Genomic DNA, 21,080 nt, shown 5'->3' on the forward strand with positions numbered 1-21,080 from the left:
GGGATAAGCAATTCAGAGAAGCCAAACACTGTATTTGAGCAATACCTAAGCTAGCTAATGGCTGCTGGGAACTTGTGAGAGTAAGAGAACTAACCAGTTTGGGTGACTCTTACTCACAACTGGCTCTGTCTGCTTAAGCATAACCAACTTTTTCTCCTTCATCACTTCCAATTCTCAGTACCTGCGGCAGCATCTTTGCCCTAGCTGCAGAAAACTTCCTCATGGCTGCATCTAAATCTGCCCAAATATGCTTTCCCCCTTCCCAACTGGGTGAAGCCTGTGATAAGAATAAAGATGACCTGTATGTTCCTAGTGAGGTCTGCAAATTTCAAGCTACCCTTCTCAGTCAGCCTAGTGACATTGAGAGATTTCAATGATGTGTTGAGAAGTGGGACAGAATCCTGGGGAGTCTTGAGGCCCTTGAAATCCTATTTGCAGCTTATCCCCATGTTATGTATTCAGGGTGTGAGCACTATGAACACCAGAAAACATTGTGCCAGCAGTCCAGGGCAAAGAGGACTGAGGATGATGACACTGAGCAATGGGATCAGTTCATTGGTATCACAAAAACTGGTATGACCAATAGCAGCAACTGACTGATGATCTGAAGAGTGCAACTTTGTAGAAGACACCCCATTGACAAGTCACCAAACCCTATTTCTCAGGTTGATCTGGACAATCTGAAATGCTGGAGACACCAAAGCTCATATATCAAAAGACAAGGATCTAGAGGAGAAGGAACTTCCATATGAAGAGCTCATTATTGACAAGCTACCTGATGGCTATGACTTTGACAAGTTTGGTTTAGTAGTTCACAGGGATTGTGCAGTGGCCTCCAAATATGAGAATCAGAAGAGCAGCCAGAATGGTGACAAAGAATACAATGAAGGAAAGAGCAATCAAGAGTGCAACCAAGAGTGCAACTCTGAGAGTTATCAAGAGACTGGTCAAGACAGTGATCGGGAGGGTGGTCAATGGGGTGGCCCCCGGGGTGAGTTTCAAGAGAGCAATGGCCAAGTGAGTAGGCCCCCTATGCTCGTTAATGAGACTGAGGCCGGCAATGATGATAATTGCACGCACACAGAAGTGCATTCAAGGGCCCGCAAATATGATAACTTGCGTGGAAACAGCAGTAAAATAACAGCAGTGCTCCGTCCCTATTGTGTGCACCCCTGATATAGGAGAAAATCGAACTTGACTGGCTCCGCGGATCACAAAAAAGCTATGTGGAAAATGCATCTGCTGTGCAACCTGTTCCTTTTCATGTTAAAGAGGTGCTGAATAAGTTCTGTAATGGAGCAGTGCAAAGCAAGGACCAGAATGATTGGATGGAGCCTGACAAGGCGGAGTCTCAGGTCGCCACGGAAGAACTTTAAGCACGTGACCAGGTGAGCCTACTGTGTTATGACGGATAGGACAACCGAGCAGGACTATTACCAGGGAGCATCATGTATATAAGGACACTCATTATGAGTGGCATAACCGAAGGCGCTTCCAGACGCAAAAGCCGAAGCGGCCCAAGAGGAACGGGAACAAACGGCATCCCCCTCGCGACAGTTGTCGATCTCCTTCAGCAGACCCCCAGCACGGGAACCAGGCCGCCCCGGTTTGGCAATACAAAAAACTCCTGGACCATAAAGTGGAAAACGGAAAGCAGTGGGTTCTCATCGCATGGGAGCATACCTGGGAGCCTGCTGGGGCGTGTCCAGATGTGGAGGTGGACAAAGTGATAAACCAAGGACAGGGACAAGTTGAGGGGCAGAATCGAAAACCAAGTCGTCTTTGAGCTGGAGTGTACTACGGCGCCGTTTGCAGACTGATTCGCAGTGGGTAGGCATCTATCTCTAGTCATATTAATTGTATATGGATGAATACTAGCCTTTAGCATCTGGAGCCCTTCTGTACAACTTGAATCACTGCAAGGACAACCCGGTGCAAATCTGGCGCGGCAGGCTGTTTTGATTCCCAGGGTCACCAACAGCTTTCTAAGATATTACTTCAAGTTGCCTAAGGGCGCGATTCTCGCTTGCAAGCAAGATGTTGGTCTACATTTGAGACTAGAAAGTCGCTCTGTATATGTCGCCGCGAATCTCAGTGGGCTTATAGCAATGTGACAGAATACTGATTATTCAAGAAAGACTGGTATTCCCAAATCGTAATTATTCAAACATCATAATGTTCAAAGAGATATAATATTCATAGGCTAAAGATATTGTCCGAGCCGACATCACCCAACATTAAATTTTTCCAGCTTCGAGTAGAGCTATCGCGTCCTCATACGCCTTGATAATAGGATCGTATAGCCTCTTTGGATCCTGCGGGGTGCCAACAATAAGCCCTGTCTTCCCGTAAGGAAATAGTGTATCCCGAACAGCATTGCAGAGTGGTTTGATGCATTCAAACCATGGAGGAAATTCGGACAAAATATCATCAAACCCGTCAACACCCATATCACTTCTCTTGATCCTCGTGATTTTCTTATAGGTTCCAGTATACCACTCTTTTAGCATACTATCCTTGGGCGGTTTTTGCCCTTCATGTGATTCCAGCTGTAATTTTTTTAAATTCATCCAGCCACAACGGGCGCACTGCCAGATCAGCACGTAGAAGAAAGATTCAAGATTGTGATGATAGGTGTGGTCGACATTGAGGAGCACCTCGATTGCCATGAACTCCATCGTGCCTGTCTGGTGTTGTGCGCTGCTCTGTCCGCTACCAACCTCTTTGGCGAGGTCGAGATCGATGAGCACGCCTGATGTGCCGCCAATGTTGGTAGAGTCAGTGATGATGATGTTGTTCTCTGAGATATCCCTATGTAGAATGTTCCTGTCAAGGTACAAAGACCAATGCGCCTTTATTGCATCTCGAAGTGCCATGAGCAGCTCCAAGGGCGATTCATATTCATAAATGGGCCGGCCAGCAGGTGAGATCACCAGGCAGCGGAGGATGCGGTTGTCATACACTTCATCATCCTTGTCAAAGAGACTAGGCATATGGACTGACTCAACAGTGAAAGTTAGCTCACTCTCTGGCTGTTTTTGTCTTCGGCTGCTGGCTGCTGGAACATGATTGCTTGGCTGCATGTGGTCTGGTGTCGGGCAATCTGCGTTTCCTGGATGGCTTCCTGCTGACACTGAGTCAGCAAAGTTCAGTGAGTGATTGGGATAGCTTACATCACAATTGGGATTGCAATTGCGCAAACAATGAGGCTGTGCTGGTGTTCCTGCTTTGGAAGGTGTGAGGGTTGCTGAACATCAGGCTGCGGTGTAGGTCCGCAATGCTGGTGATGGTGCAATGCCTGATGACCCTTGCAATCCCCTGGACACCTCTCCAGTTTGCGAGCTGGAGGAGGTCCACCTCTGGCTGTTGCTTGTCAGATGTCCATGAGAATTTCGCCACACCCTCCACTTTATTGCTGTCCTTTGCGAGGAAACAGCCTGTCCCGCGACATACACTGGTGTACTGGGAGCAGGGTGGAACAGGGTCGAGTCGCAGCAACGTTCCCTCTGCAGTTCCAGCGCCATCGACGGCTATTGTTTGGCTGCCATTCCCGCCCGGGGTGGTGAAGGTGTCAAGACCCAGCTCCTTGTTGCTCATCATCACATACCCTAGGACTATCAAAAAAAACCGTGCTGCGTCCTTATAAACATCAAACACTCCAGAGCTGTAGGGCCCAGAGCAGTCGAACATCCAGGCTTCCATGTTGGTCCCGCAGACCACGAACGCATGCACGAACCGGCGAGCTGGCTGGGCGATAAACACTTCCCGCACATAGCGTGCAAGCTGAAGCAGCTTGTCCGGATCTCGTCCAATGACTTCTTCAGTTCGCCTACCACATGGATATCCTTCCAGTCATGTTTCTCCCCCGAATCACCCTGAACTCGGGCCTTTAGCAAAAGATCAACCTGTCGCTCTGCCTCCGAGCCGACGAGATCCTTCTTACTTGCTGTTGAGAAGTAGACACCGCGCGCGTCCGAGAGGAAGTTATCCTGGAACCGAAGCCACCAGTCAAGGACAGCTGCACAGGGGGATCGGGGAACCTGGCCCATTCACTGTCGCTGCCGGGTTCTAGGATCGCGTCGACAGATGGCATCCGCCCTCGCGCTCCAATCCTTTCCTTCAAAGTATTTGGTGAAGAAGCCCTCCATGTCTCGAAAGGTGCACCCACGTATCTCTTCAAATATCCTCCCTTCCACCAGCTGACGCGTCTGCTCAGGTCCTTTCTGTGACGATGACGTGAATCTCACCGGAGTAGCATCGAACGAGGGAGGAACGCTCGAGGGGGGAGTTTCTCGAGAGATGGTAGCAGGTCGAAGACGGCCTTCCATAGGTCAACGTCGGGAGCCTTATGGATGACAAGCTGGACTAGCGGTCGACAATGATCGTAGCGGAGGTGGCCTCGCCGGATGCGCTTAAATAAGTCTGCCAAATCTGAATCCACGTTTTGATCGGCAATTCGTGAGGGAAGATTAAGCGCTGCCACTTCATCCATAAGAGCTAAAAAAAGTTTTGAAAGCGCATTTTGATAGAGTTGGTCAAGACTATCAATGACACCGTCGGATGAAATTAGATGTGACTTGTAGATTGTCTCTGCTTCTTGCAGCAAGCCGCATAAATAATTAAGTGAGCCGGCTAAAGGGTGCTCCTTGATGATAGACTTTTCAGCTGGTGAAAGCTCCGCCATTCTGGCAAGAGGAGATTCGTTTTGACGTTGATGCGAGCAAAACATATTGTCTGGTGTCGAGACACTAGTCTCTATGTAGTTAGCCTCTAGCTTAGCGGCTCGGATCTTCTTTGATCCGATGTAGAACTTTCATCCCGCTTTTCATCTCATTCCTTAGGAGAGGGGGGAGGGGAGCACGGATGTATGGAGTTCACGTTCTCGTGGTACCTATAGCTTCCGCATATGGTTAGTAGCCTTGTAGGCCCTTCGAGACAATGAGAAAAGACGAGTTCGAGGAAACATGAGCCCTTTTATGCTCGCAGCAGGGTGAGATAGTTTACCCCTCTCCTCACTCCGCTCTCCCTCTTACCATTCCTTTTCGGCCAGCAGGGGAGGGTACTAGCATACTGCAGGATGCACAGTCGTGGTCTGGCCTGTAGGATATGATTTGGATAACATTGTGCCGCGAAATGAGTCAGACGGCGTTCAAGTTTCAGTCGGTCGGCAGCAGGTGAGGGGTGGTAGTCTGAACAAACTACCCCGCGACGATTGGGCATCAACATCTCCACCTCACGAACTTCAAATCATTTCTAACAGGTATCTTACCGTGCTATCTCTTTGTCTATCTTATAAAGCTGTTTTTTTCCCGACCTCGCTGGCGGAATCGCAATTGCTAACGATTTGAAGATTATAGCTCATGATCTTGGACGCGAGTTCATTCTCCCATACGACTATCCGATATACGTACGGCCTCTACTGATACGCACAAACATTCGTCTGCCTTGAAACCATCGATAGGAATGACTGATGCTGTCGGTGACAGGGCGCTGAGTGGGGAGTGGGAGAGGATATCAATTAAATGTTTCGAAATACAGAAAGATATGATCATCTTTTTCAAGGGCGACTCGTGCAACATTGTCGACGAGGAGGGCAACCTTATTCCGGACGGATGCCTAGGCCCTAGCGTTGAAGAAACAGAAAGGGAGGTAAAGCCTGGTTACCGTTGCTACATCATGCGAGCAACGGTCAAGTTTAAGGAGAAGAGCCATTAATGTCTGGTGAGTATATGAGAACTCTTCGTTATATTTACCCTTGATTTTGAAAACTTCCGTCCGGTGTTTCAGGGTCACCCAGTCCCAATAGATCGGAGACGTTGAAGCCTTCCGAATACCCCATCCGAATAATTAAGAGAGCTCGTTAACTGTTCTCGGCAAATATAGGCTCAAACAATTTGTGATCGATACTCCCCCCGTCTCCTGCTCGTCTTTCCACAATTTGCTCTTTTCAATTCCTACCCGAAATTGTTCAGGCAATTTATCAACCATGTGACGCCGCATAAATTAGAAGGATAGATAAGGGCCGTCACCAAACAGTGTCAGATTTCCTGGAAGCATAAGCTAAGGAACAGAAGCCTTGGAGCGCAGCATACCCACCCAAAACTTGCGATTCCAATCGTGGACGCTTCGGAAACGGCTCATCGGGTCCCTCAACAATGTGGCCATGTCCTTCACGTATGAGCGCCCGTTCATATACACTTGTTTGGCTTGAATTTTGGCCCTGACTATAGTATAAGATATCTGGGCCATAAGTATGCGCTGAGAGCGACAATTAGTATGATACCTGAACAAGTATTCGGTATTGATTCGTACATGATGAATCAACGCTGCCTGTGTTCTTTTTTGTTTGTTCAAAATAGTTGTTTCTCTGCGGGCGAACTGAGGCTCGCGATTCGGATAGTTCAGAATGGATCGTCGGGTGAATCTCATTTTCTTCTGAATTGTATGCCAGATTTTTGCAAATGTCGCTGGTTACTTTTGAGAGTGATTCGGGAGTAGATATCAAACCCCACCAATCCTTGAATTCGCTGTAGATGCTAGGAGCCCGCGAACTTTTTTGATCCGGCTGAAGTGGAGGAAGCGAAATCACGCCATTTCCGCAAGATGAAAAGATTGCGTGGACGGGAAAGGAAAAGCGCCTGTTGAGAGGCGGATTTGCCGAGCCATCTTCGTGCCAGCATTGCATAGTCTCATTCCAGTGTTGAGTATTGCGGCATCGATTTGTATTCGTTTGGGTATCTCCTAGTCATATACTGTTCTGCCAATGGATTCTAGCGTATAACATCCTAAATTACTCTTCCTGATGGCCTACTGTAGACTTCGGGGTGGTCTTCATCACTGTAGCAGCGGGCGATACTAATGGCGTGAAACTACCCTTTGCAGCCTAGAAAAGATTACTCTCATGATTGATAAGTGCTGCCTCTTTCTCAGCGAAACAGAGGCGTGCATTATTTCCCTGACCATCCTCTGAAGCCGACTTAGATCCAAGAAGATGAATGCGTCTAGTGCGTCTAGTTATGAAGCCTGTGGCACCCGTGGCCGGATCATAAGATGATCCGAGCCTTTTCGCCGCTTTCTAAGTATCTGGTCAACGGTCGCGCTTAGGTTGATAAAAGCCACGGACACCGCCAAGGAGTTAAAGCTTAAATCTGAAATGCTGAACATGCCATGTGTTATACCCTAACATACTAAATGACCTGGTTGGAAATTTGCAATTACTTATGGAAAACGTATAGCGAGGAAATCGCGAAATTACGAAGGGAAACAGGAGCAGAGCAAAGTGACAATGCGCTTTACAAAAGGCTCTTCATCAAACCACACCTGCCTGTTCTCATTTGTCGTCTTTCGCTCAGAGTCAGAACTGCTAAGCTGCGAGTGGCAGGAGATTTTAGTCCTAAGCCGACTGTATGAATAGAGCACCGCTTTTTCTTGCTCTAAAGATGCTTCGAATTGCCGTTGGTTTTCTTCTAGGTAGGCTAGGTAGTTCAAATATGCAGTCATAAACGGGATACGCGGTTCCTTAGTGATGGCTGTTCGGCATTGTTGGAAACGCTGCCATGGATCCAGGAGCCCGTATAAAGAAAGTTGATCTTTTTGCTTGGTTGCTTTCAGAGCCTGAAGTATAGCTGTTAGGCTGTGGTAATTTCGCAACCTGCGAAGATACATTGGGTTGCACCTGACAACAGTTTGCTGATAAGAGAACAAGCATCAAAATCTGAAGAGGTAGAGGAAACCCGACCGCACATAGAATCCAATTTGAGAGAATTCTTATGAGGACATGCTCTCTTATTGGCCATGGCCTAACACCAAACCTCGGTCAACCCTGTTTCTAAATTGATCCAACCTTCCAACCTAATACGAACAGCCCCCGGTACCATCGACGTGCGACACGGTTCTCATGCCCAATCTCCCGGCTTGTTACTTTGGAGTCATAGCTCTCGCCAATAAATTAAGCGGATACCCGAATCATCCACTGTCGCGGCATGAATCTTTAGTACTATGCTGTGTACAAATATCCATTCGGCACTCTGATGTTTCTCTTCAGGAAATGTCGCTCCATCGTCATGTCACTGGAGCCAGCCTCACGAAAAGCTAGGGGCTTTGCGACAGGGCCAATCTTTGAAGTCCATGACGGGGCCTCTTCTCTCATGAAATTGGAACTCCGTTGTTCGGATTTATCCGTTGTGTTATCCCGGCGAATTCCGTGTTCTAGTCTCCAATTGAACGCATCCACCAGTGCTTCCACCATGCTTGCAAGGATAGCATACCGGATGGGATCTTTGTCCCGAGGGTCTGGAATGCAAGCCAATGACCAGCGAGGCTCGCGATGGAAAAAAAAGTATGTGCACTCGTAGCCCATCATAATGAAGTCGGAGGCACAGAGATCTTCAACAAGTCGATACAACGAGCGGAGCGGCGTATCACGGATGCGGTAGATTGGGATGTTGTAGAGTTCTCGAATTCCAGGTTGGCGTTCCTCGTGAATATTAGGGTACTTTTCAATCTCTTCCACTGATAGAAGTGGATATGGTAAAGAATAGCGCCACGGAAAGGGCCAAATAAGAAAAAAGAGGGTTGACCACGGATGGGGACAGGCACGAATTCGCCGTAGTGTTGGCCGAATCTTCAAAGAGGAATAGCCATGAATTATGGCTCCCACTGGATTGCGCATTTCGTTGTGTAGTTTGGTTGAAACTGATAGTGGCCACTTTGAGGGTGAAACAAAAGTCCAGTAGCTTCATAGTGAAGAGTTACAAGATCATAACTACTCCATTACTGGTAAGCTCCACTGATTCCCGTTCCGGAGTCGGATAAATAAATATACCGGAGAGTCTCCACGCGATTATAGAGTTGACTGCAAAAGGATTTGGCCTCGTGGAACCTTTTTTTTTTTTTAGGCGTGGTATATTACAGATAAAGTACCTTCAAGGCAACATTCAATCACTATTTGGAGGACATGAAATGAACACTTAAAGGTTCTCCTAAATTATGAGGCCTTTGGCCGCCACCGCAAGTATATCAACAGTAGGCATTCTTGCGACTAGAATTCTCATCCCGAAATGAGCTTCAATATTCCCCCCAGAACATTTCCCACTGAACATATATCACATAAAGCCAGAGCTTTCATATTTCTTTTCATACTCTTCAGCAACTTTGTCGAGGGCACTGTCTTCAATGGGAGTGAAAACAATCTGGTCCCAGCTCTTGGCCCTTTCCCTTGATATTGGTCTCCCGTTCTCTTCCACAATCTTTCTCAGCAGTGCAACTGCATCACTGACATCGGCTTCTCGTCTTGTAGAGCCAATGCGTTTTACTTTTCGTGCTAGTGACCATTCCCACTTGACTGCGTAGACAATGAGATTTTTCCCTTCCCATAACACGACATTTTGGGCCACCGAATCCCGGAACAGTGGCTGAGCGGAATCACCAACAGCAAATAATCGGACCTTATCATTGACCCAACCTTCATCATAGCCTTTCTTATCAGCCACATTTTTGATTGCTCGACCGAGTTTATCCTCGATTTTGGTCAGATTCTCGAGCGCTGGATCGATCATGTAGTCCAGATCCTCCGTGGACGCTCTATTTTGGAAATAGCTAACGGCAACAAAAACCCCCAACGGCAACAAGTTTTATGGGAACTGCCTTCCGCAAGTTCTTTGACTTTCCAATTTCTTCATCTAGGTAGGTTAGAGCTATTAGAAAGGGTTAGCTGGCTCTCCTTGTTTAGTCTCGTTAACTTCCTTGTACCTTGTTGGAAGTCTTCCCTGGTAAAAGTCTTCTTCGTTGATGCCATCGCTAGGAGATCCGGGAAAATCTTGCCGTGAAAATCTGTGACTGTCAAGATTCTCCTTTCAGTCATTTGAGTAACAAGAAAGAAAAGAAGTCGAGCAAGAAGTCAAGAATAAAGGAGTCAAATCCAAACCCCACTCTCCATTCTAAGGGGTTTGAGTCGTCTTGTTGATTGATCCAATCATTAGCCTGTATCAAAAATGCGGGCTTACGCATGAGTTCCGTCCTGGCATCAAGCCGGCATAACAGATTTGACGAGGGCTATTCAACGAGGTGATTTGCCGAGGGCAGAAAAATGCCTGTCCATGACTAGGGTAGGGTCTTTCCATTATCCGGCCTCCGTGGAACAGTGTTCCAATTGCTTCAGGCAAAGAGTCAAGGCCTCGCGGGTCCCCACTTTGTTCTAGACGACCAGAGAGCCCTGGAAACGCCCAAGCAAGGCTCTAAATGGCCCCCAATGGGCCCCCATCAATCACTCGGCGTAGACTTGGAGTGTTCGGATACACCACAAAGGCCGCGAGTTGCAGATAGTTAATGCCCACCGAGAAGCCTCTTGAGGGGTGTGAAATTCCCAGGTCAAGTTCTCTGCTTTCTTCCCGTTTTGAAGAAAGCAGGTAAAGAGCTTCTACTTAAGAAGCAGCCAGCTTGCCAAGTCTGCTGTGCTTTCCACTTCAACATTATGTTGATCTCTCTAATAGTAGCGCTGACAGGGAGGGACCGCGGACGGTTACGCAAGAAATTGCAGGGGATTGTCACACCAATCAATGTCATTTACTCCGATTGGGAATACATTGACTGGTAGGGGACAGACATTTCCTTGCCGGTCTACCAACACTGATAGGCTCGGAAACTCCACTCCAATGTCTCCTACATGCTACTATTTACATCGCACTCCTCTAAAAACTCCTCGTAGCTTGCACACAGGGATATGCTCGCGTAGAATCAGCATAGCAAAGATCCTCTGGCTTGCAGGACTTTCAGCGGGATCCCTTGACTGTGGGGCTGCCATGAGTAAATATAGCTCACTCTGGAGCTCGGCGGGCATATCTGGCCTGCGTTCACTTGATGCGAGTCTAGCATTGGAAGGACTCATGTCGTTTATATCATAACTTTGTTCATGTCATAATCCAGATCATCAATGAGGTACGCATCATTGACGCTATCGAGGCAGATATAGAGCAGTCGGAGATGCAACGTCTGACGCTCAAGCTGGGTACGTTCATGCGATATGCTCCACCATGTACTGCTCCATCTTTTCATCAACTCAAAGGCACATTCCATAGATCGGCAGAGAGGGCACGCGGCGATTGGGTTGGCATATGATCCAGGATCGACTTTCGAGAGGTGTCGCCATAGACATTCAAGACAGAAAGTTTAGGAAATTGATAGGTTCGTGGTTTTCCATGGCCGCTAGGCAGCACGGGTTGGGAAGAGTTCGCTTCTCCGCGGCGCGGCCCGTGCCCAGATGTGGAACTCATGTGGGGCAGTTCTCTCTCGATCGCGTCCAATGCTATTTCAATATCACTGACCAAACTACAGCACGCCGCCGACGAGATCCTAAATATTGCATTGTGTAAACACAGAAAGGCTTGACAGAGAACCACATAGATCTTTCTACTTCAATCGCCTACCCCTTGTCCGCCCACGGCTACTTGGTCTACTTGGTGTTGATCGGTTGCTGAGAATCGAGTACCTTTGTCGCAATGACACCAGCGTCCTGTTTGGGAACCTCTGCTGGATCACCTCCCAGGGTTTGTTCTGGCGCCTCATCAACAGAAGAAGCTTGTTCTCTGCCTCAGACCATCAGGCCCAGTTTGCTCCTTGATTGCTCATCCTCTCCTCAAGGTCCGTGCCAAGCTGTGGTGGTCCAGACCCATGCTCTCACAGCAAAGCCACAGCATCAAGGCAGCCAGATTCATGATGGAGACTGGATTACTTGGGCAATTCCAGCATACCAACATGGAGCCAGTGGAGTGATGAGTCCCCCTGAAGAGTGATACAAGACAAATAGATGCAGCAGCAGAGATGCACAGTATCCAGGATGCACCAGCTAAAATCGCATTGGAGATCTATCTATATTTTCTATATATATTTCCTTTCTTGCTTTTTGACGTCTACTGCTTTTGATGTTATGGGGTTGGGAAGAAAAATCCGTACTTGTGTTAGTGTGTTTGTTTAGTTTGTATTTAGAGCACGTGACTGAGCTGATGATCATGTGAGGTCACGCCCGCATAGCTGCTGACAAAGCGGCTGGGACGGTGGATGACATAATCAATCAATCAATCAATCAATCAGAAAATCACATGATGGGTCACTCTTTTTGCGCGAGAATTGTGATGGTCTTCGCCAATGCAGTATCACCGACAACCGCCACGTTTCAAATGGCTTTTATGCTCTTGTTGCAGACACTGTGGCAATGCCTGTCAGTATGTTTTAGTCTCAAGAACTGGATAGAGATTGCGTTGATTTCTTCTTTGTCACGCCTGATCCACTGGCCCACTTGTCATGATATTGAAGTGGTCTAAGTTGAGCATCCCTTTCTATTGCAAGACCTTCCTGACCAACTTACAATAGGGACCTCAATACAATTACAAAGCAAATGAAACTGGACACGGAAAGGTTGAAACCATTAGCAGGGATGCTCAAGGACAATTTATCTCTGGTGGGCTAACTGGAATTGTGGAACTCCTTGATGATGGTACTGTCCTCAAATCACCATTTCCTGATGCTGAAATGGAAAACCACATCCTGGACATTGCCAAAGAAGCCAGTATCTATCATTGCGTTGGCCCACATGAAAGGCTGGTACAGATATTGGGTCACTCCAGGGATGGCCTTATTCTTGAGTACATGAAAAACAGTGATCTCAAAACATATATTCAAGCTTGAAGCTTGATTCTGATGAGCCTGAAGTTGAAGTGGGCATACCAAATTGCACAAGCTGTCTCTCTCCTGCATAGTAATGGCATAATCCACTGCAACATCAAACCACAAAATTTCCTCTTGGATGTGACTCTCAATATCAAAATTATTGACTTTTCTGGCTCTTTGCTAAACAGATCTAAACCAGCCTCTGGTGAGGGAACTTGATTCTATCTCCCACAACATTGGAGAGACCCACCTACAGTGGCTATGGATCTGTTTGCACTCGGGTCAACTCTTTATGAGGTTTTTCAAGAAACCAGCCCCTATGAAGACATCCCTAGCAATCAAGTGGAAGTACTTTTCAAAAGAAAGGAGTTTCCTAATGTTTCTGCTATTCCATGCAGCAAGATCATCAAGCAGTGTTGGTTGTCCCAAGTTGCTTCAGCTGAACATGTGCAGGCTTTCATCTGAGATATAATTCGCAGCAAGCTCAATGCCGACTGTATCTCTCATCTTGATGGTTTGGACATTGCTCAGGGTATGTTGATTGACCAAGTGGGATATCCTTAGGATCAGGGCAGTTGATGCCAGTTTGTCTTGCTTTGAGGCATTGATTGAAAGTTCTGGTCGTCGTGTCGCATGATTTTGGACAGCCACGATAATGTTTGGTGGACACAAGATATTCACACATCCTAGAAGCGGTCAACTATTGGGGTTTTGCTCCTTTTTGATGGATACAAACCTTGATTGCACTATTTTGTCGGTTTGTTTATCCGGAATTTATGCATCTCTGCTGTCGTTAGTCATTATCCAAGACAAGGTTGGAGTGCTCACCCATGATATTTTGCTTCTGCAGAAATGCCCATGATTGCTCTGGGGCTCCAGTGTTGGGCGCGCCCGCCAGGGCTATGTATTCTCTTGCGTCCCCCATCAGTTCTGAGTCAGCATCCCCGTTTATTTGCGGTGCCTGTTGGACCGAGATGCATGGGGTTAACTAGTTAAGGTTGCAGGGTTCAAGCTTCTTTGCGTCTTGGTGATCTTCGCCCCCAGAAAACTCAAAAGTCCTCCCCTTTCTTTCAACTCGGCCCTAAGTTTTCATCTGGTGCTTTTGTTTGTTTCTCCAGGACACCAGTATCTCTGATCTTTTGTTGGAACTGAGGGCACAGTGGACCCGCAGTGCAAGATCTCCTATCTCAATAGGCAAAGTGAAGCCTTTCACTGCGGCCTGGACGGGTTGCCCTCATAGTGAAGAGTAGAATTCACACAATAAGATACTACTCTTCAAACTGAGAGCAACTGCTTCACTTCTAGAGACAGGCTAATGAGTTAATTTTCCTCTATTGATGACCTTGTTAAGCTTATCACAGGGGAACTGAGTCATTTAAATATTTGTATCTGTTGTATGCACAAAATCCCAAGAGACACCCTCTTATTGACATCCTTTTGTCTGAAAACTTTTTAACCTGTTCTCAGATCTTCTTTCAAACAATGCCAATAATTTAACTCTAGAGTACATCTTGCTCTGGGTTCTTGCTTGAACAAGTCAGCTACAAGAAAGATTTGCCTATCTATCAGGCCCAGCAATTGCTGACTTCTCGGGTTATACCCTGTTTTCCAATAAGCAGTTAACTGATACGAAAGTGAGGAATCTGCCTCACTGTAGCCTTAGTGGCCTCTTGTCTGAAAGGACAACTTAGATTATCCATCAAGCACAGTGATTAATAATTATGATTTGTAGCAAGTATACCTGGAAGTAAATGTCACTGGAATTTATACTTCTCCCTTGCTATCACCATCAGGCGAGTGGACTGTTACATTCCACGAGTAATGTTGGAGAAAAGGGAGTTGTAACAAGACTATCCTTTCCATCAAGCATGTTATTTGCCTGTGCTTGCGGTTCTTTCTCCATATCTTACTATTGCCCCCGAATGAACACTCTCCACCTTTTCGGGAACACATCAGGGGACAGGTGAGTAAAGTGAACTGTTGCATTGATCTCTCCGTCCCACATCCTGATATAACTCCAACCCCCCCTGGGTCGTCCACGTGGGGGTTTCCAGCTGCGCCAGGTACGGTACCAGGATTAGAAACGGGTCCAAGGGGTCAGACAGCTTGCGGAACTTTAGCAGCAGGGAACAAGGACTCAGCCGGTGGAGAACCAGCGCCATTGCTGTAATACAGAACCAACAGGGCGACAAGGGAACATTAACATCAATGTGTCAAAATCCAGTTTTATCCCCAGGCAGCTCTAAGAGGGAACTGTAATGTACTCCATAATGATCAATTAGGCTGCTTCCTAACTAACTGAATGATTAACGTCGAATGAACATTGTTGTTGTAGGATGTATGGACTGACTGGCTTGGGTTATATAGGGGGAGGGTTGAGCCCCAGATCAGAATAACTATTATCCTAATATGATACCGCACCAGATCGGGATTTTGTTGGTCTGAAAAACCCTTATGTTTCTGAGATCTCACAGTAACCTAATTAGGAATCATGCGAGAACTGTAATCCAAATAGAGAACTGTTGGAGCATTGTAGGATTCCTATTATCCTTCCAAAAATGCTTCCTTTTGGGAAATGAGCTCAGTTCTAGAATATAACTGAAATTTGAACCATGAGATTGGGGGTTTTATTTCAAATTGAAAGAATCTTTTCTTGATTCTGAAAACTTGACAACTACTGTAGTTACACAATTCCCACCACTCTTTGCTGTTTTAACCAAGTAATCTTATTCAATCTCAATCTTACAGATCACTCCAACCAAAAAAACAGTTTTGAAATCCTTCACTACTAATATCAGAAGTAATATTGGCATCAGCTTTTTCAGCATTCTTATTTTCAGCACCTCTTCTCATCAGCATTCTTTTTATTAGCATTATTGTTGTTAATATTCTTGTTGTTGATATTGTTCTTGTCAGCATTATTCTTTTCAGCATTCTTGTGATTGGTATTCTTGTTTTCATTGAGATTTTTGGCTGCTGAGGACTTGTGGCTGCTTGACTCTACAGAAACAACAGTGATATGGATCCTGGGAAGGACCATATCAGTTGCCCCGTCGTTTTTGCTAAAGATGCGCCCTCGCATCAAGATCACATCAAATCTTCAGTTCCATCTCCGCCAAGCCCAGCGAAAGCCATGTCGCGGGGAAAAGCCATTTGCATCTCTTATTGAAGTCCATGTAACGTTGTAGGGCCAAATAAGCGCAGATGGTCCATGGCTGTAACCAGTGCTCTTCTAGTATGTACTTTTCTCAGTCAGTAATATTCTCTGGATATTAGACAAGTTCTGGGTGTTCTGAGTGCATTGTCAAAAAGTAAGCTCTCTGCTATGATATTATGCACCAGTGACAAAGTCTGTATTTCTCTCTTTTGTCAAAAGTAAGATTCTGTATTGTGTTTTGTTCTTTTCAATATATCTGGTTATCTTTGTTGAGGCCTTGACTGTATTGGAAGAGCCAGTGGTATACTTGTGTGAGTGACCATGCTGACATCCAGACAGGTTCTTGCACATTTATGTGTCTAGCAGTGCTGTGTTGAAATCAATTGAAGACTGCTAGCAGCTGATTGATGTGAAGAAGTTTGAAGTTCTCTATCTCTGGGCTGCAGTATTCTAGTCTCAGGCTGGCAGTGCTGAGAAAGATCTTTTGTTTCATCTGATCCATAAGAAAGCTCTTATTGGCATAGTGTTTGATTTTATGTGCACTCATGACTTCTTCTTTTTGCAAGACTTTAATGCTCTGGGTTTCACTCATCCAGACTCTGTTGTTGACATTCAGCATGTATAAGTTCATTTCTTTTGCTAAGATTGTGGATCTTCTTGTGATATGGTCTTGGAATCTATCTTCAGGCCATTGAAGGATCATGTCCAATTCACTATTCTTGAGGTCACACCATTTGGCTTCATAGTGTTGCTTTATCCAACTGATCCTTTTGGATTCAGTATCAGTGGTGAGCTCTTCGGTTTCCAGCAGAAGTGTTGTTGGAGGCCATTATGCACTCCATGCTCAACAGCTTAGTGCGGGCCTTGCCTTTACAACATGATTTGGGTGCTGGTGGCTGTTTTTTTCCTTTATTGTTGTTAGGGAACTCAACATAGGTTTCGTGGGTGTTCCCAAGATTTGGGGTACGAAAGAGCTAAGTAGGTCCGATGCCCACAACTGGTGGGAGGGAGTCGTGCATAGAACGTAGGGGTCCTCTAACTAGGAGACTGAACGCTGAGGTTCTCACGATCCGTGCGAATCATGCGATCCTTGTACGTTCAGAGTTATGGGTCACGTGAGTTCCCCTGAACATCCAATGTCGTCTGATGCTTGGTTGGCCTACGTTCGTAACACTATCCCCCCCCAGAGGCCTCGGACTCCGAGGCATAGGGCCACCGAAGTGGTTTTTCGTACGTCATCGTAGCTTCCCTGTCAGTGGTGGAGCATCGTAGGTTCTTGGATGTGCAGGTCTCTGCATTCCTACTGCTTGTCTATATAGACGACAAAACGGCACGAACCGGGGTCGGCGGACGAAGAAAATTAGACGGACCATCTTTAAGGGATTCGGAGTCGGACACAAGGTCAACAGACTTGGTGGGACGAGGAGAAGAAAAACGACGATGTTTTGATGGAGATCCATCGATGGCAGAGGAAGCCTGACGACGAAAGGAGGCATATATGTTTTCAATGAACCCTTTCAACATTTCGCGGCCCCAGAATCAAGACCACGGAATTCACGTACAAGGATACTCATGTTTTTGACATGATAAGGACGACAAGGGTCGGCGGCGTCAAAGGAGTGATATTCTTCGCGGAGATAGAGAAGCTTGTGAATGACATCAACAGCAGACTCAGGAACCTATACCCATGTCAGAATAACAAGAAAAGTGGATAAGAACACACTTACATCGCGGCATGTGCGAGTCTGGCGTTCCAAACAATCCACACAGGACTTCTTCTCATCATCCCAAATGCATGGCTCTTCTATCGCAGATTTCATGGTAAGGCCGTTTGGCTGATAGGCGAAGATATACCTACTGGGTGGTTACGTCAATACATCCCGAGATATGCTCAAAGGTAGAGCCGCTGCAGATGCGTAAGACCCTGCTCGGAGATCATCTTTCTATGGATATACCGTCGCCTACCAAACAGTTTGTATCAGAGTCATATTTGTGGTTCCCCAACGCCTCGATATCGTCTTTGGCGTCGCGCAAGGAAGAAACGAACCCCTGTAGGTGGGGATATGGCTTTAGAGAAACCCGCTCGGGGGCGGAAGAAGATTGCGACGCTTCCCTATCGGGACCGGGAGCAGCGACAAGTTTAGCCTTTCGGCCAGGGGGAACACGCGAAGGAGTACCAAGAACTTCCTGGAGGGGAGAAGACTGACTTCCGGTAACCCCGGAACGTAGCGAGCAAGCGTGAGGGGAGTTGGACCAGATACAGGACGCACAGGCGCCCTTCCCCACCACGAGACCAGACGTACTTTCGGCGACGACGCATTGCAAAAAGGGACCATTACCTTTCGCGCAGGCAGCGCAAGGACGGTGCCTGGCATGGCCTCGGGTATAGACTATCACCGCATTCATTTGAGACCCCTTTCCGATAGGCTTTACGTCCAAGAACCTATCGTCGACAGGATTGCTTCGCCATTCTATCGGACGGCGGATGCCCAAGCTACCGATAGCGGTAGCAGCCTGGGTCGACCCCCAAACAAAGAAACGTACTATACTGTACGATATAGGCGTAAGGGAACCACATATTATAAGAAGAATATGCACCAGTCTTTAGTGCTATAGTTTGTTGCTCTGTTGGAATAAACAGTCAGTATATTTTGAGAAATGTTATTTGCACACATACCAGAGGTAGGTTTGCAGGCTGACTGTATAATTGAAAATAGAGAAAATTAAAGACTTCTGATCAGAGTCAAGGTTTCAGGAACAGTTTATGATGCTGCACAAAAATTTAAATTAATAAGTTGCAGCATATTCTTTTGAAAGTTAGAATCTTCATCTCAAAGATGAGAAGTGAAGTGAACTTACAGTAAGAGTATTCTTTATATTGAAGACTGCAATGAAGTTGATCTCTTGAATTTCCTGAATTTCTTTCAAGATCCCAGAAGTCTGTTGGAGGGCTTTAACAACTTTACTGTTTAATGCAGTTAAGTCTGACTTGTCATTAACAGAAGGAGTCTCTTTTGACATATTTGCAAGAATAGTTTTCAACTCTTTATTAATGGCTTGAGCAAAAGCAACAGCACTCACTTTGTGAGTGTTCTTGATGATAGTGTTAGTTGTAGTTGTCCATTTGATATATGCACATTGCAACTTGAGGACCTGATCAACCATTGTTTTGGGAAAGTCACAGCAATGCTTCTTATCGCATGAGCAGTTCAAGCAAGCATTGCCGGAGCCCTGGAGATTATCGCAGAACTTTTCAAGATTTTTACTATAGTACATATCGTACTCGCTATACGCGTCTTACCAAAGGCTCTTTTCTCAATTTGGTAAGACTTGACAATAGTATCCAAGGCAATTTGTGTAGCCTTTAGGCGCCAGTCGCTAATGAACTGTTGGGCCTTCTTCTCGTGAGGGCCAAAAAGAATGTCCAGTTCCTCAATAACTGTAGGATTGTCCCACCTAACACGGCCAACTAAGGCGTCCGAAATGGCTTCTAGACCTTGTAATTGAATGGCCGTGGGAAATCGATATGGAACTGAAGCGTAACAGTTTGAATGGCCAGATGGTGATGACGGCCCTGGCACTAGGTCTCTATGCGCAGCGAATAGTTGAGACCAGGTACCGGCTTCATTGACCTCCAAGCGCTCGTGATCCTCTTGAATAGCCACATACCGGGTAAGCTTAGTACAGCGAACCTTTTTGCACAGACCATGGGCTCCATGGGGAAGTAAGGGGCTTGAAATTCAGACATCACTAGGTTTGCAAATGTCATCAGTCCATTTGATACTAAACTTCTTCTCATCATCTTTGGTATACATGGTGTCTTTGATGCAATGGATGTAGCCATCAGTGGATAGGCCTCATTGTTTCAACTAAGCCCCACCAATCCTCTAAGAAGTGGTGCATTCCTGGCAGACTGCAGTATCTCTGTGCAATCTCCTGGTTCCTCAGCAGTCAAGGTTAATGATCCTTGGATCATATTGACTCCCCTTCCAGTGGTAATGGTGTCAGGAACATTAACATCAATGTGGCAGAATCCTGTCTTATCTCCTGGCTTCGCGTATTTGACATAATAGGGGTAGGAGACTAGCGTCTAGGCGTGATCTGGCCTAGTTAGTATGTACCACAAGTAGTATGCTGGATCCTGGCGCATTAGCTGTTGACCAATGCTATGGTACATGGTTCTCAGCCAACCATAGTTGTCCCTGCCTCCCATCATTCGTTGGTGATGATAGTACATATCATATTCACCATTGACGCGAGTAAGTACCATAGCGGAAGCGCCTTGGAGCTTATCATTCCACCAGCACATAAGCTGAGGAATGACCACAGATCCAGTAGTTTACCGTTCTTTTTGAAAGTTGCAGTACTGTAGCAGTGGCTCCTTGGAGTTTATCACTCCACCATGAAAAGCTTCGACTTTAACCGATCTGCTCACATTGCTGGCATCACGAGATTTGTCACCACCAATCTACAAAAGGAATGGGAGACAATCGGGTCTGTTGGGGAACCCTCAACAACTCCTTTTTGCATGATTTCTTCATGCGTGATCTCAGCATAAACATTCTCAGATCAAGCCGCCTCTTCACAGGTATCCTGTGGTCAGTGGGCAGCAGCAGCTGCTGCACCAAGTATTTCCTGCTAGATATCAGCTATGGGCTGGCAACAAGTCTGAAAATTGACCTACATGAATTATGACATCATCATCATCATCATCCATGTCAGTAATCGTCTTCACAATTTCATCCACCTCCTGAGCAGTGTAACCCCTTACTAATCGAATACTCATTAGCTACCTGTCTGCTTCAGTATTGCTAGGCTGTGGTCTTACCTTCGCCCGGGGAGAGGATCTGTCCGAGCGAGCAAGAAGCAAGGGTAAACCGATGTGGTTTTGAACGTTTGAGCTATTCAGCTACCCATTAGCTATGGAATAGCAATAGGCTGGTCTGCGCGACGACAGCAGGGCCTCAGAAGCTTGGTGACAAGGTTAAACTTGGAATAGTTGCTTGTCATATCAACCTCGGCCTCTCCATTCTGAATGTTGATGAAGAGCGAGAGTGAATGGACCCCAAACATCCGTAAATTGACCTGTTCGATCCTCTAGGACACAGTAACCGTGTCCTGGTTCAGGGGGCTGGCGGTCTGCAGCTGCTTGTTGTAAAAGACATCGCTGACGACCGCTGGCAGGCGGGGAACCATACGGTGCTGTGTGTTGAACTTATGGTCAGGGTTAACTGACTGACCTATCCATCACCATCCCTGG

At 46.5% G+C, this 21,080-nt stretch overlaps 8 protein-coding genes across 8 annotated transcripts; 3 read left to right on the top strand and 5 right to left on the bottom strand.

Annotated features, from left to right (window-relative positions):
* Positions 1-221: 221 nt before the first annotated feature.
* On the top strand, positions 222-1,376 carry CIMG_03735 (uncharacterized protein; the record flags this gene model as incomplete). The annotated part of the gene is made up of 4 exons (XM_001244293.2): positions 222-301; positions 398-573; positions 719-1,017; positions 1,182-1,376. The coding sequence occupies 4 exons, from the start codon at positions 222-224 to the stop codon at positions 1,374-1,376; spliced, it is 750 nt and encodes a 249-aa protein (XP_001244294.2).
* A 745-nt stretch (positions 1,377-2,121) lies between these two features.
* On the bottom strand, positions 2,122-4,684 carry CIMG_13738 (uncharacterized protein; the record flags this gene model as incomplete). The annotated part of the gene is made up of 5 exons (XM_001244294.2): positions 2,122-2,998; positions 3,066-3,124; positions 3,179-3,829; positions 3,906-4,199; positions 4,248-4,684. The coding sequence occupies 5 exons, from the start codon at positions 4,682-4,684 to the stop codon at positions 2,238-2,240; spliced, it is 2,202 nt and encodes a 733-aa protein (XP_001244295.2). The 3' UTR covers positions 2,122-2,237.
* Positions 4,685-5,463: 779 nt separating this feature from the next.
* Positions 5,464-6,015, top strand: CIMG_03737 (uncharacterized protein; the record flags this gene model as incomplete). The annotated part of the gene is made up of 2 exons (XM_001244295.2): positions 5,464-5,649; positions 5,884-6,015. The coding sequence occupies 2 exons, from the start codon at positions 5,464-5,466 to the stop codon at positions 6,013-6,015; spliced, it is 318 nt and encodes a 105-aa protein (XP_001244296.2).
* Positions 6,016-7,422: 1,407 nt separating this feature from the next.
* On the bottom strand, positions 7,423-8,727 carry CIMG_03738 (uncharacterized protein). The gene has a single exon (XM_001244296.2). It carries the CDS (start codon positions 8,669-8,671, stop codon positions 7,997-7,999), a length of 675 nt encoding a protein of 224 aa, XP_001244297.2. The 5' UTR covers positions 8,672-8,727; the 3' UTR covers positions 7,423-7,996.
* A 377-nt stretch (positions 8,728-9,104) lies between these two features.
* CIMG_03739 (uncharacterized protein) lies at positions 9,105-9,796 on the bottom strand (the record flags this gene model as incomplete). Its single annotated transcript, XM_001244297.2, has 3 exons — positions 9,105-9,544; positions 9,603-9,695; positions 9,751-9,796. 3 exons carry the CDS (start codon positions 9,794-9,796, stop codon positions 9,105-9,107), a joined length of 579 nt encoding a protein of 192 aa, XP_001244298.2.
* Positions 9,797-12,095: 2,299 nt separating this feature from the next.
* On the top strand, positions 12,096-13,420 carry CIMG_13739 (uncharacterized protein; the record flags this gene model as incomplete). The annotated part of the gene is made up of 2 exons (XM_001244298.2): positions 12,096-12,311; positions 12,367-13,420. 2 exons carry the CDS (start codon positions 12,096-12,098, stop codon positions 12,679-12,681), a joined length of 531 nt encoding a protein of 176 aa, XP_001244299.2. The 3' UTR covers positions 12,682-13,420.
* Positions 12,111-13,495, bottom strand: CIMG_03741 (uncharacterized protein; the record flags this gene model as incomplete). Its single annotated transcript, XM_001244299.2, has 2 exons — positions 12,111-13,349; positions 13,492-13,495. The coding sequence occupies 2 exons, from the start codon at positions 13,493-13,495 to the stop codon at positions 13,099-13,101; spliced, it is 255 nt and encodes an 84-aa protein (XP_001244300.1). The 3' UTR covers positions 12,111-13,098.
* A 3,636-nt stretch (positions 13,496-17,131) lies between these two features.
* On the bottom strand, positions 17,132-19,635 carry CIMG_03742 (uncharacterized protein; the record flags this gene model as incomplete). The annotated part of the gene is made up of 8 exons (XM_001244300.2): positions 17,132-17,296; positions 17,383-17,499; positions 17,548-17,674; positions 17,868-18,368; positions 18,498-18,553; positions 18,680-19,085; positions 19,151-19,512; positions 19,567-19,635. The coding sequence occupies 8 exons, from the start codon at positions 19,633-19,635 to the stop codon at positions 17,132-17,134; spliced, it is 1,803 nt and encodes a 600-aa protein (XP_001244301.2).
* Positions 19,636-21,080: the final 1,445 nt, after the last annotated feature.

The sequence above is a fragment of the Coccidioides immitis genome (genome assembly GCF_000149335.2).
Source record: "Coccidioides immitis RS genomic scaffold supercont3.6, whole genome shotgun sequence".
Taxonomy (NCBI): domain Eukaryota; kingdom Fungi; phylum Ascomycota; class Eurotiomycetes; order Onygenales; family Onygenaceae; genus Coccidioides; species Coccidioides immitis.